Source organism: Chamaea fasciata, unplaced genomic scaffold (genome assembly GCF_029207755.1).
Source record: "Chamaea fasciata isolate MVZ Bird 193981 ecotype frontalis unplaced genomic scaffold, bChaFas1.0.hap1 SCAF_5, whole genome shotgun sequence".
NCBI classification, from domain to species: Eukaryota; Metazoa; Chordata; class Aves; order Passeriformes; family Sylviidae; genus Chamaea; species Chamaea fasciata.
This window is the reverse complement of record NW_027094090.1, coordinates 46,852,379-46,867,789: the sequence shown is the minus strand read 5'-3', so window position 1 is coordinate 46,867,789 and position 15,411 is coordinate 46,852,379. Positions and strand designations below refer to the sequence as shown.

Sequence of the window (15,411 nt, the reverse complement as noted above, 5' to 3'; positions counted from 1 at the left end):
GAAAAGCAACAAGCACAAAATTGAGACTGTCACTGTCATAAATTCAGCATTCCCTTACCAAGCATCACCAGAAAAAAAAAATTGTCAGAAGCCCCTGAGTTGTTTTGTCTGTCTGCTTCTACAGCCATGCACTGCTTGGGAGCACTGATGCAGGAAAAAATCAAAGAGAAAGTAAATGCAAGAAATGGCTTCAGCAGAAAGGGCCTGGAAAAGTAGCAGGCACACGGTCCAAAGGAAAATTCTGACAAAGGAAGTGCTATAAGTGGGATTGAGCTCAGTTAACTTGGAAATCATGTGTGAAGAGACACACAAAATTTAAGACACATTTATTTAATTTCTGCAATGTGCAGGAAATCACAGCTTTGTCCTATCTACATCATGAATAGAATAAGGAAACACCTCCTACCCAGCAGCCAGTTAATGATCTGGTTATCTTTAGAAATATTTAGCGTTTCCTGAATCAAAGAATTTCAGCTGTATAGCTCTAGTTGCAAATTAGGGCCATGAGGATATTGCAAGAGGAATTTGCTATTTCACTGCAAATCTTTTACTTGCAACAGTTGTAAATCAGTAAGACTCAAGCAATGAATTCTTTAGGAAACATAAAACCAAGGATGACAATCAAACTGGAAAAAAAAAATAGCTAATTTAACAGTTTCCTGTTTGCCAGATAATAAAAAAGAACAGATAAGCAATAATTTAATCCTGCACAGAATAACAATGAAAATATGTTTGTATGTTATATTGAAATCACTCCAATTGCAGAAATGACATTTAGTATCTATCAAATCAGAAAATCACACAGAAAATACTTCTGTTGCTAGTTTTATAGAACAGATCAAGAATTTAAGTACATCTTGCATCAAAATTGTATATAGTTCTACAAATATTTAAATTTTTTTTTTTCTATTTTGTAGCCAAGTAAAGCCAGGGTTTGTAGCATAAGGCTATTTGAGGAAGGTCTACAATTGAAGTTCGCATTTAAGAACGAAAGTATGAAAACTATATTCTAGTTTAATTTTATATTTTCCTGATTCTCCTGCTTTGATTTTCTAAGATACAATCATTGTAAGTCACAGTTATTGTAAGACACGATTATAAAAATATCTATCAGTGCCAAGTTAGGATTGATTCTTCAAATGAAATTTACTGCTGTAATTACAGACGCATCTGGTTGCTTCATTAGCATTTTTCTTATTTGCAATATTTGAAGCCATTGAAGACATTGGCTAAAATGCTTATTCACAGCTTTTGTGCCTTAGGTAAATGTTTATTTCATCAACACGGCGACAGCAGGAATTGCAATTCTAGGTTTTTTTTAGTTTTCTGCTCTAATATTTGACTTTTCTGTTCAGAAAATAAGCAGTTATACTTCTGTGTGGTGTCCGGTTCAAAAGTCACCTGCTGGAAAGCAAGTTCTTCAAGGTTTTGATTTTGTTTACTCTTACAAGTATTAGGTCGCACCAAGCAGACAGAGACTGGCATGAGCAAAGACTGCCTGTGCCATAAGTTCAGCTCCCAAACCCCTTGGCTCTCAAGTAAAAGATATCAATGTTCTCATTGATGTAGTTACAAACAGAGGTTCTTCTTCGATTATTTGGCTAATTATTGCAGGAGAGTGTAAAACCTAGGCTTTTGATGTTACGCAAAAGGTAAAACATTTTAAGAAATTCCATCCTAAAAGGCCAAATAATAATTAAGGCACAAGAAAAATCATGAAACTAATCCCCCCTTTAAAAAATTGGTATGTAAATATAGGCAGACCGTTAAAATATCTACAATTTCTGAGTTTCCCATCATTCCATACCCTCAACTGCTCTAATTTGCAGGAAGAAAATGCAATAGAACCGTAATAGTACAGTGTGTAGGGAGGTGTCTTACATAGGGAAAAAAATTAAAAGTCTAGAGTTTAAATTTTATGTCTAGAATACTTAGTAAATTATTTTAGAGCTTGACTAACTAGTATTTATTGAGCTGCTCTTGGGTTTGTGCATGGGTAGGAGGATAAACTGAATTCCTGCTTGTCAGTTTGGCACAGGAAATGAGAATCCACCTTGTTATGAACCATTTTCCAAACTACTGAGCAACTGCAGTGGTCTCCAGCTGGTAACACAGCTCTACAAGTGCTGACATAAAAAAGATTAATCTAAAGTTCAGGTGTATGACAAATCCAAAGGTAGGACTAGAGATATTTAAGTGATGAAATACAGACAATTAGCTGCCAATATCACAGGGTTCCAGGCAAAGAAAAACCGACTGCGAACATCTCCAGCTTCCCTGTTTGAAGATTTAGGCTATCTGGATTCATGAAAGAGTTTATACAGATGTCAACTTGACTCCACAACAAACCCATCCAGAACATCTGGATTTCAGCACTTGAAACCTTCTTGCTTAAGAAACAGGTAGGCGTTATGGATCCTACCAATATCCAAAAATGGAGAGACAAAGAGAACATTACCAAGGTGAAGGATATAACAGTCAGATCAGGACAGTGATTAGCTGAGCAAATTAAGGCAGGCATTTGCTCAGCAAGGGCTGACATATGACAGGACTGTGCTCACTTGATGTATACAGTAGTGGAAGGACAGGGGCTGCTGTCATCCTCACCAAGTGAAAATGAAGAGACAATAGAAGCCACCTGATGCTACCTGCCCATGTTCACCTATCTTTTTGTTCTTTTATTCTCTTCCCCCACACCATCTCTGGTCAACAATTATGCTTCTAATCAGATCAGACTCAGATGTCTTGTATGTCAGATGCCTTGTACTTGAACAATTCATACCATACAAAAACCTCAGTACTACAGTCCTTCAGAGTGCTGGCAAATTCTAACCTGACAAAGCAGGGTATCCTTGAAACTCAGGTTTAGAGAAAGGGCTGGTTTCTGGGTCAGTGAGCTGTGAAAATGCAAACTGAGATCATTATGTGTCATCAGAAAAACTAAATGCTAATTTTAGAGGCATCTAGTGTGGCAGTTTTTCCCCAGAACTTTTAACTGCATGAAGGCAATATGTGATGACATTTTACAAACGTCTGGGCAGCAATCTCTAAGAAATGAACTCAAAAGTAGATGGGACAAAATGTATTTCAAACAAAATGTACAAGGAAAAAGTTTCCTGCAGAAGTTAATATTAGTTAATTTAATGAAAATTATCAATAAAAATATCTTCCAATGTGAAAATATGAAAAGTTCATTTATTTCCATAGGCAACCTAATTCAGAGTACAAAGTGATGTGTATTTCTCAGAACTGTCACTGCACTTTTTACATAGCTTCAAAGTAACTGATCTACAAGTTGATACAAGAATAATTTTGGTTTTGAAGAGCTGTCCAATAAACCAGATATACACTAATGCCATGCTATGACAGTTCTATTTAGGAATCACGGCTGACACAACAACAATATCACTTTATAAATCTCATGAGAATTTTAATGTTTTACAATCAGAACATAAAACTGTCACTAATACATAGACTGTACAATTAGACATATAAACAAGTATTAAATATTTTGCACAAGGCCTGAGTTCACTATAACACCTTTTGATTTACAGCTTCATTTCAGAAATTTGTACAGCAGTTAGACCTGTTTCAGAGAACTTAAAGACAATACAACTGCAGGGCTTATTTGTTATGTTGATACAAGGGTGAAGCCTGAAAGGCAAGAGGATTTGGTGTATTTTTACTGCCTTGTGTAATTTTCTTGCAAAGCAGTCAAAACCTAATGGAAGGTAAGGTACAAGGCAGAACCTCACTTGAAAATCAGCTAACTCATCTGAAATTCTCCAGATGGGTTTCCTCACAGCTTTCCAAAGGAAGAGTTCACAATGAATATATAAAATGCAGCATATCTCTTAACAAAGAAAAAGAATGGTTACATATACAACAGGATAATTTTTTTCTGTACCCCCCCCATGCTTCTTTCATTGGAAATGGCACAAATCAGCAATATCCCCCCCAACCCAAATAAAAAACCCTAATCAATAAGCAAAAGTCACTCCAAAGTCCAAACGCTTAATTGCAATGCAAGATCCAGTAATCCAAAATCCAGTGTTCATAAACTTATGTTTTAAAAACTTTCCTTTTCTGTTCAAGTCACACAGATGACTTAGTAGGCAAACTAAGCATGTATTATTTATAACAGATAACACAAGTATCATGTCATTCTTAGTCAGTATGGAAGCTATATGGAATTATATTCAAATCTAAGTTCTCATTTAGTCTGTTTTTTGGTGCAGTTGAACTGAAAAATCCAAAAATCCTGTAATTTAGAATATAATCACACTTATCTACCTACAGACACAGATAACATTACAACAGGGGTTATAATACAAAAGTCAATATACATTTTTCTTACTTTAAAAGGCAATCAGGGTATTTGTTAAGTTTGTAAGTTGTTGCTAAAAAGACAAAACAGTAAAGGAAAGTTTTAAAGAATAAGGCTTGAAATGTTGTGCACCTACACATACAAAAATTCAGCCTTTTACTTGGGGTACTCAACACCTGTGTAAGGCCACAACTTCCCCACAACATTTCTTATTCACAGTGAGGAGAACATGGTATCTTCATTAAAACAAACTAGGGTATTGTACCCATGCTCCCAGTAAAATTTCTCTCCCCATCTCCCAAATAATTGGTGGACTCCTTAACCTTTTGAAAGACTTCTCTGGTACTGCTGCCCTCCTGCATAAGCAAGTTCCAAGGGCTGTTCTGTGCCTTATTCACAGTACTTGTGTGATGAAAAGGAACAGAAGATCGGTTTCCTCCTCCAGTGACACCTGTGCCATTTCATTCCCAGTTTCTCTTAAGAGTCAGAACTAGGGGTTTCTAAGCTAATCTGAAACTCAGTATTTTAAGGTTCTCCATCAGCCAAAACAGAGGTTTTTCAAGCCTCTATAATACAATCCTTCCCTATACCAGGATTAGTTTGCTTTCTATGACGGAGTTTTGAGAGGATGCTTCAAACACTTTCATACTTAAACCCAAACGGAACCAAGAGCTCTAACCTTGTCTTAGTGCAGTCACGTTCATTTAGCATACAGCCAAAGCACAACTGATGGAAGGTGTGCAGCTATTTTCACTTAGCTTTTTAATAGTAAAAAAAATATAGATGAATCACTTAAAGAATAGGAACTTACTCCCTTCCCTTTCCTCCCCTTTACAAATGAATGTAAACTAGACAGGCTGGACACTTCAGCCCAGACCCTGTTCTCATTTCCACCGCAGAATGAAGACATGCTCACAGTGGGTGAGCACAGTGGGTGCACAGTGGGTGCTGTGATGATATAACCTGACAGGCTTTCACATTTTTTCCTTTAAATTAGGTTGAATATGAAAGACAGAAATTTACTGTAATTTACAGTCTTCCTCAAGGCATTGTAAGGAATAACTTATTATCAGGTTACTATTTCATTAACAGCATTTGCAGTTTCTTAATCAGGTACCAGTTTCAAACCTGTGTTCTCTGTTTTACTTTACATGAAGACTAGGTAAACTCTCTGCTTAGGCCAAGCTAGATGTAGCACTGCCTTCCATTCAAGTTCAGCCATAGGAGGCTCCTGGAATACCCACATTTTGTAATATTATCCCTTCCCCTTTGTCTTTCCCAAAAACCAACTTGGATGTGAAGCACAATTGCTGCTCTCAAACAATTCACTCTGGCCACAAAACAAGTCTTCCAGCCTCTTGCAGGGCCTCAGAACAACGACTTGTAAGTGGAGTGACCAGTTGGCCAAGGCTTCCTAAAGAAAAATTATTGTAGCAGGAGCCAAGTGGCATGTGGCCATGGTGACTTACCTCTAGCAAGTCCTCTTTCCTTTAAGTTAAGAAGAAATAATTCAAGAACTTCAAACACACTGGGTTTCCTCACACACTAAGCAGAAAGCATCTATGTGGAAAAGGGATTGGACTCACGACTTTTAAATACAGTGTATATATATATATATATTTAATTTTTAAATATATGGAAGGTTTTGTTAGAGCTTTCATAAGCACCCTTTTCAGTTTTCTTTGTTATTCCTCTACTCCGAACATTCCGAAAATTGCAGCAAACAAGAGAAATCAAAGTTATGTTCTCAAATATAAATGGAAAAAAGTCCTATTACTTGAGTCAGATAAAGACCTTACTCCACTGCATCACCACTTCATAAAAGAGCCTCTTGGAATTTGAACCGGTAAGATTTTTTTTTACTTTGTTCTTACAAAATACATTATGTTCTGGTATAGCCCATGCCAAAAGCACATACCCCAAACCACACAGTTGAGGAAGTCTAGTATATGAAATCAGATCAATTTTTTTTCACTTAACTTTCCCTGTAACAGATTAAACTAAATCCAGTTCTGAAAAGCTCCCAGTCCAGAGATCAGTGACTGAAACCCCAGATCAGAACACTGACTTTTAAGACTGCCTTTGCCATAGATGAATTAATTTAATACATTGTAAAGTCCTATGAGATGTTGTTTTTAATATAAACTTACTTTCCAAATAATTTAGAGGAATACAGATAGATTCAAGTAATTCTTCAAAAGCTTGCCTTAGGTTACCCTAATAAAACACAGCTTCCAAGAGCTGACATAAAAGAAGACATTAGTGTGATTGAAAGTATGGAGTGCCAGCAACTGTAAATGAACTTAAATAGTTCAACAGTTCTAGTATTGTACCTAAATTTACACAGATATTTTAACATAACCTACAATGCTTACCATGAATATTAACAGCACATAAGCATCACAATGTACTAGGTATTGTTTTCTAGACCACAAATTTATTGGTCCCAGGTATTTTAAAATAGTATGACGAACGCAGCAGCTATAATACATAAAGGACTCTAAGAAATATGCTTAATGCTATCACCGCTTAGAACTGTGGAAGTATAACAAAATACAAGTCGTATTTACAGCATAAGGCCCTTTGGTTTCTTAAGCAGCAAATGAAATAAGAGTTTCTTCAGTGAAAGGTTTTGAAAAATTAAGCAGGTAGGCTTTCCATAAAAAAGGTAACTAGTCATTTCCTTCTCAAAATTACCATTTACAGTCTTCAAAACACTAGGTAAGAAAGCTCTTGAAATTCTTAGGAAAAAAAAAGTTAAAACCCAACAGTAGTATCTGACAGAGCAGAGATTCCACCATGGGCAAGCTGAACACACACCTTCTGGAAGTAGAAGAAACTACTATTTGGAATTCTGGAGACCTTTATTGAATTTAGAGTAATACAATAAAAAGGATTTGAAATACCTGTGTATTTATCATGTACTCTAGAGCTCACAAATCCATATTTGAGAAATCACTTCATGTCAATCTATCCTTCATATAGACTTGATTTAAACCAAAATTAAAATGAAATAGTTCCTTCTAGTCAAGGCAATTTATGGCAGTCCGCTTTTTCACCCAACCCTGTGCAAATTGTATAAGGCGATCCTTTTTCATTGTCTCAACTGAGCCAAAAATTATTAATTAATTCAAGATATTTCTGTGTAACTACATAATGTGCATTTAGTTACACAGCTGGGGCAGTCAACATGTGAATTTTACATTTACATTCATTTTGTGAGGTTCCATAATTTCAATTTTTTTTCACATAAGTTAGAAGCAGTATCATATTAGCCAAAACAATGGAACATAGAGTAAATGTGATTAAATCACCACACATATTTTAAAATCCTGCTTAAGTGGTATGTTGCTTTTGCTATGGGGCTTGTAACAAGGATCTGGCATTATAAAAGAGATTGTAAACCAGCATGACCTTTGAAGCAGTGTTCTTACTCTGTCCCAAACTTGAATCAAATTTTAGAACAACTTCTTATGCTTGATGAATCTTTTTATAGTTTACTACCACATTAATTACATTAGTTTACGTGAGAGAATAAAATCAAAATATGCTGTCTTCTTAGTCTCGCCCACAGTTATTTGTTAGAGTCCTCTCTGCATAATTTGACTATCAATTTTTGGGCCAGCATAAGAATCTTCTTTTTGCAAACTGTCATAGGACAAAATGACAGCCTGAGACAAATTCAGGCAACATGAGTAATTCTCTAGGTTTTCATCCAATAGCGTCATTATCCCCTAAGTACTTTTGCTGAACTTAAGAAACAAAATTTTGTAGGAAATTCATAGGAGTTGACTGAGTTCACCTCTAAATAATTTTGATATATTTCTTCTTTTTCAGTTGAATATATGCATCCTGCCTTCAGCACTCTCATGTTGGTAAAGAGACAGGAGACCTTTAGCATGTAAGATGACTTTGCACTTACACAATTCCACTGCAGTACCAGGTGAATCAAACATAAGCTTTTTTTCCTGTCCAAGTCTTTATTTTGCTGGGTTGAAAGTTTCCCCAAGTCATGTTTTTATTAATCAAAACAAGATGTTAATCAGCTTACCCATGATCCAAATTTCATCAATCTTTGAAAGAAGAAAACAAAACATTTTACCCAAAAAGATCTTTTAAGTCATTGCTAGCTGAGCTGCTGTTTGTCATTGTGTTTGCTGGTTGTGCAAAGTTCTGAGGAGAAAAGAAAGGATTACCCTGTATACCAAAGCCTGGCTGTGCTATCATGTTCATCTGAGGTCCCAAGGCTGTATTGCTTGCATTCGGGGACCCGGACGGTGGCACAAACTGATTAACCCACTGGCTTGATTTCTGTTGAGCCAACTGCTTCATGCTAACTTTGGGTTTTTGAGGACCAAAAAGATTATCTAAAGCAGACATATCTGGGGGTCTGTTTTGTTGTGTCAGTGGAGAGATTGCAGATGCAGCATTCATAGGACTGTAATTTGGCATATTGGCAGGTGGTACAATGTTCATCTTGGTTGCTCCTGTTGCACTTGGACCACTGAAGAAATTCTGAGTAGCAAGACCTGCTCCCATAGTGAATCCAGCTGTTTGAAACCCCATATTTGTATTTAGTCCGTTTGTCATATTTCTCTTTGTGCTGTCAATGGGTGATGAAAATCCCATTCCAACACCCATAGAAGGAACAGAAGAGAAGCTGGTTGAAGATGCAACCTGAGCTTGGTTGATAGGACGGCTGGTCAAAGATGGCATATTATCTATCAAGGTATCTGTCAAGTCTTTTGTCTGCAAAACACATAAAATGCAGTCAAATGTTTTTCCTCTACAGACATTCTGGCAACAGTATTTTATCATTACCCCTGCAGACCTGGCATTAATTTTTCAGAAATCAAAATTCACTGCACCGAATTGGGCATGAAATGTAGTAATACACAAGAGAAATTATTTGTGTTCTTTGCTACTTAGAACTAATGGTTATGCAGCTTTAATTTGACATCTAAGACCACACACAAAGTACTACTGTGACTATTTGCTTAAATGCCCCATTCCTATCCCCAAAACTTTTATATATTTCCTTAATAAACTCTTCAGAGAAAAACTTCTTAATAGGTCCTTCCCCCTTACCTAGAACAATGACCTTCCAATAATAACGATACCCTTGGCAACTCCAGCAATTTAAAAAGTGGGAATATTGCTAATGATGCAAATGTAAGGCACATGAAAATTTAATTTAACTTTTCTCAGCTGTGCCACTGTACCACCAAAAAAACCAGAAGTCACAGGAGGAAAAAAATGCTAAAGGCATATAGCCCTTGAAAAAGCATCAGAGCTCCAATGGAAACAGTGCAGTTGTTTGATCCCTCTCACCTGCTTCACTGGAGGTGTTACTGTAGTTGCTTGGGGCTTAAGAGGCTGCTGGCTTTTCAGTTTCTGTGCCTGTTCTTGTTCTTTAGCTAACTTTTGCTTCTCTTCCAGTGTAAGTGAGGCCTTTAAAAGGGAAAGTACTGGTAATAAGTGGCACAAAATGGTTATTCTGACATTCATATTTTCATTTCATACTAGCACTGTCATTTCAATAATATGTGGTAAACAATACAATTATTTACACAAAAGAGAAAGGCAATAAGCAAAATATATTATAATATTTATTATATTGCTAGAAAGTACTTTAAGCAAATAAATATAATATTAAGAGCAGCATAATGAGAAGTTTGGGCAGATCTCAAATAAAAGAGATGTATCAACAAAGTCACTTTAGCTTTGTTTCCTTATTGGCATAAAAAATTTAATTTCCTTAAACTGGGCATAAGAAAAAGTGTTCTTCACAGTTTTCGTTTTTATATGGCTACTAATTTGATCTAGAAATGCAAATGACCATGGAGGTGAAAAGGGAATTTCATTTTGAAATTGCTCAAGAGTCTTTTGAGGATTTTAACTCCATTTTTGTTAATAATGAAGGAGGAATTAATTAAATCATTCCCCCTTAGTGCGAGGATTTAAGATAACCAGAAATAGAAATTATAAAATATATGGATTCTGGGGAGCCATTTCCATAATTATTAGTATGAAAATGATTTTACAATACTTAAAGCTTATGTTTACCGTATTACTGCTTATATTTTATGTTAAGCTATGTTTTTCCTTTGTGTCTTGTATTTAACCACATACTGACTGTTTACACTTAACTTTGAAAGGTACAGTAAAAGTTAGTTTCTGCTACTAGTTAAAATTCTTCATTGTATCTTCGTTTCTCTCTGCCATTTTATCGTAAGGATCCCTATTTTGCTTTTCCTACCTAAATCCAGTGGTGAAGTTTTAGTTTCATTTAAATCTATAATTAAGAAGTAAGAAAATGACCACAGATTTATAAACCAAATTGCAGCCTACTTAGTACAAAGCTATTTTCAAGGAAAGGCTTACATGGAAATTGAAGGATATGGTGTGAACTTTTTTCATGGACCATCTCATGTGACTATGTATGGTGGTGTGCTGTATATAAAAGCAGTTAGTTTTTCTACTAAAGCTTTAAATATGGTACATATTTACACACACTTGTTTTCTGCAACCCTATCAGCCTTGTATTAGACAGATGGACAAAGAAGAATTACAAAATAAAATAAAGCACACCTTTCTCTGTATTGATGACATCTCATTCTCTTTACTATCAGATCCACTAGTTAGAAGGTCAGTTCCATTATTAAACACCTTGTCAATCTGTTTAAGTTCAAAGAAAAAAACATTCATTATTTGAAATATTTACATAGCCTTGAATTACAGTATCAACTAAGTGATTTTAAATTTCAGTGTTCTATGTGTAAGTTACATATTGTTGCTTACCTGATTGCCTGTACCACTAGATCTTGCCTCTTCAGACCCACTCATTTGGTTGGCTATGTCCAAGGATCTATGCAGTGGAGAGTATATTACAAGAAGACAACTTTGCAATCACATCCACAACACTAGCAATGCAGATCACTCTTCTGCATTTAAATAATACCAAACAATTGCATTATGAGAGCAACTAATTTTATATAATGTCTTCAGGAGACTGGCAAATATTCTTTGAGAAACAGTAAACGTCTCCTAGCAATTTTCTGTGGTCTTCACCCTTTGAGCGGGGTAACCCAGACTTCAGATATCCCGAATTATTTTGTCTCAGAAATCTCACCTCCTATCAGGCTCCGTAAAATAGCTCCAAATACTTTAAAATATCACAGCCTTCTAAAAGGCTGCACTGTTTATGTTTCTCTGGTATGGTTTGTTTCTCAGTAACTACAGGAAAGTAATTTGCATGTAGAAGCAGATCTTCTGACAACTGTGCTTATTTGAGGTAATTCTCAACTACTGAACTTAGAATTACTTGATTTTTTAATTGCTATGGCTAGAGTTCTCTAACACCTGCCAAAAATTACTACTTCTCCAACACAAACATTAACACTTACTTCTGTTGCTCTTGCATGACATGAAGTTGCTCAAGTTTTGTTTTATGCTCTGCTTCCAATCTATTGAGCATATCTCTTATAACACAAATAAAAGAATTGAACTGAAAAAGAAATACATAAGAAGTTTGGATTTTGCAGTGATAGAATTCAGGTAGGTGTTAACTTAGCAGGTAATACCTCATAAACCTACAATACATAGTGTCAGATAAAGTGCAGACTTTTAACCAATTATACTCCACTTTCATTATTGTGCATTAGATACCAAATTACAAGCAGAGTGCACACTGAAACAGGGGAAAAATACAGGTCACTAAAAAAAATTGAAATGGGGCACTGCAGACAAAACCTCCACATACAAGTATTACCAGATTCATTTTCAAACAAACAAACCAGCCTATTATTCTCTTTCCCAGTATTTCACAGCAACATAGCATTTTATTTGAATACTTATTATGTTAGTCGCTAACTGCTTTTGCAGGATACTTGGAAGGTTGACAGTATTAGTTTTGAAATTTTACACCAGATCAGTTAAACACACTGAAAAATAACAAGCTTCAAACACAGAAATACAGTAAAATTGGGAAGGGTTTTGGTATTGCTTATTTTTAAAATAGACACAGACATGCAGTAATAGATGAATTTTTTATGACAACTGTTTAAATTTGTCCTTTGACAACTATCAAGGGAAAGCATGTAAAACAGTCATGTTCCTACCTGATTGAGATTAAGATTGTTCTCAATACTAAGAGGAATCAGATGGGGCAATACTTTTCCTGCAAGCTGTTCTTTGGTAATTCCCAACTTCTTGTGAGTAAATGTACATTTGTAAATACCTAACACAGAACACAAAAATAGCAGAAATTGTTAAGTTTAATAAACATTGCGAACAAACTTGAAGTAGCACACTCATATATGTATAGATCATCTGAACAACCACTGTGTTTGTGTGCAAGCAAGGACAAACATGACCAAGAGAATCTTAAAGGCTAAGTACTGATCCACAACGAACAGGAAGAGGCATTGCTACAGTTCAGAACAAGAGGATGTCCATGGTCATACTTTGCAGTTATGAAACCTGGTATTAGTCAATGTATTGCTCTGGCCAATTATCTGAGAAAATGCATCTTTGAATAGATCACGTGCAAGTGATCTGCCACAAACTGACACAGTGCCACTGGAGAAATCAAGCTGCATCAACTAAGGATGTGTTCTCGTCCGCCACACCACAAGTAACTAGGACTATCATCCTGCTCTCTGATGGGTTTTTTACAAACACTGTTAACTAGAAGGTTTGGGCTGTTACACATAGTATCAGAACTCATGCATAATCTTTATCTGTTTTAAAACCACGAAAAAAAGAATCCTGACAGGTATGAGAGACCCAGCATTAAGCCCAAATGTTCTGTAGTGCTTCTGACAGGAAGAGTCCTCTGCTTAAATAGCCCAGCTCTGGTGGCAAACGCTGAACATATTAGCATAAAAGACACAGCAGCTTTCCTCACTTTCTATGGTAGTAGAACAGAGCTGTCACCAAGACGAAGAAGATGAAGGATGGTAGTATGATTCTGGAAGAAAGGAGAGCCTGAGTATATAAAACCGATTTCAGCCCATTATTTCCAAACTAGGATTCACTTACTCACTGTATCTGAGTAGAACTCAGAATTAACACAACTAGAGCAAAAAATAGCATCCCTTATTCTTAGATAGCAAATAAAAGTCAAAGCTGCAAGGATTAAGGGAAACAGGCAGCTTTAAATCGGTACAAATAGGATGCCTTCTTGCTGCTTTTAAGCAAATAAAAATAATTCTGCCATTGCATTTTAGTACAGTGTTTAATGATGCTTACAGGCAGTGCAGCTCAGCTGTTACAATTAGTCTACACAACTTTGGTGTCAGGAGGAGAAATAGTCACTGTCTTCCAGACTTGGCCAAGCAGTCACACTTCTTTCTTAGCAGTGGCTCTGGTCAGCTGGACTCCTTAAGCCCATTCAATTTGCTAAAATCACACACCCTGAGATAGGCAAGCACCAAGTGGCAGTAGGTAAGCTCAGGTGGGAGTGAGGTCTCCCCTTCCAGAAGTACCACACCATTAGGTTTTGTCAGACATTTTGTGAGACCTCACCCAGACTGTGTTCCATTTCTGCACACAGGCACAACTGTGTGCCTAAACATCCAACAAAATGAGTCTAACAAAACCTGCAGTAAAGAACAGCAGATTTGTACACTGTCATTTATAGCATGCTTGTTTGCTATGCAAGACTGGTAGAAGGCAGCAACAGTAACATCTCAAAAGCTCCAGCATCTGAAAATGACAGTTCATATATTCATCTGAAGAAAACTACCTCACTGACTCTGTGGAGCACCCAGTCCATATAAGTGCCACAGCCCATGAACTGCAGTGAGTACTGAGAACTGCACCAGGCCCTGAAGACCAAAAATATATGTACTAGTGCTCAAATATCATACATAAGGTAACTGAACAGGGACATACTCAAGAAGCAGAAAGCTTTTAATAGTCATTTTAGGGATACACTATGTAAACATGTTCAGTGATAACACAGAAAGCTCTTGGATTCATAATATCAAAGCACAAAATAGAAAGTTGGAAGTATTAGTTACCTAAAATTCCCATGAGCACTGCAGGTTCCTTTGATGGAATTTGTTGTAAAAAAGGTAAAATATCATCAAGCACAAACCATTTATCCAAGTACTCCAAAATCTTGCCCAAGCACACTAGTGAATTTACCCGGACCTGTGAAGAATGATAAGAATTAAACAAACTCTTTATTTATAGCAGAAAAACAAAACAACTTTACAAAACTCATAAGAAAATCTTTGTAGTGAAAAATTCAAGATAAGGTAAAAAATGCTTCTGTATCATGAAAGAAAACCATTTGTTTTTATGCTCACAAAAACTTGGCATTTCTGCATGACAAACATTGTAAATGTGTATTACTGTGGAACCCACTTAAGTAATTTTTACAGTACTATTACCATGGTAAGTTGTTAACAACTTAAAAAAATGTTAGAACGAAGAAATGGTGCTTTTGCACTTTTAAGAAGTTTTTCGAAAAAAAAAATCAGTAAGAAATCCAAACACATTGATGGGCTTTCCTTTGAAGACACAACATGGTAAACCCAAAGTAACTAAAGGTTACAGCATTTTCTAGAACATGCTCTAGAACACTAGACAACATTACTATGATACTCACAGCAAGAGACGAAGTTTGCAAACACGCATTTTTAATTCTTGGAATTAATGAATTTTTCATTGATGGGTAATCTATTAAATTGGCAAACGTGGGAATTATGTTTAGGCAAAGCTCCTAAAAAAAAAACCATACAAGTTTAAAAAGAAACACGCATATTTATTATAGAATTAGTACTAATATAACTCAATACCAGTTAGTTTGAAATATCTTCCTAACATTTCCTGTTGAGGAAATATTTAAGGAAGTAAGTTCAACTAAGCTGCCCTTAATCTATCAGACTCACTTAAAAATAGCTAGAATAAAGCACCATTATATGTATATAGAACCTTCAAAAATGGATTTTAGGAAAAAGAACATTCATAAATTCATAATATTTAAACAGCAAGAATATCTTGAATTTTCACGAGGCACCTTTATGTAAAAGCCAGCTTTTACTACAAACTATTAAACTTAGATAAATCAAGAA

General features: G+C 35.8%; 1 protein-coding gene across 2 annotated transcripts in view; it reads right to left on the bottom strand.

The window, feature by feature from the left end:
* Positions 1–3,175: 3,175 nt before the first annotated feature.
* The window catches only part of SCYL2 (SCY1 like pseudokinase 2), a 34,741-nt gene continuing 22,505 nt past the window's right edge, over positions 3,176–15,411 (bottom strand). For both annotated transcript variants that reach the window (XM_066183450.1, XM_066183451.1), the window contains 8 exons: positions 14,946–15,059; positions 14,353–14,485; positions 12,448–12,566; positions 11,734–11,834; positions 11,129–11,195; positions 10,919–11,005; positions 9,659–9,778; positions 3,176–9,076 (listed from right to left, as the gene is read on the bottom strand). In XM_066183450.1, coding sequence (XP_066039547.1) covers positions 8,426–9,076; positions 9,659–9,778; positions 10,919–11,005; positions 11,129–11,195; positions 11,734–11,834; positions 12,448–12,566; positions 14,353–14,485; positions 14,946–15,059 — 1,392 coding nt within the window. In that variant the 3' untranslated portion in view covers positions 3,176–8,425. The remainder of the gene's footprint in view (positions 9,077–9,658; positions 9,779–10,918; positions 11,006–11,128; positions 11,196–11,733; positions 11,835–12,447; positions 12,567–14,352; positions 14,486–14,945; positions 15,060–15,411) is intronic.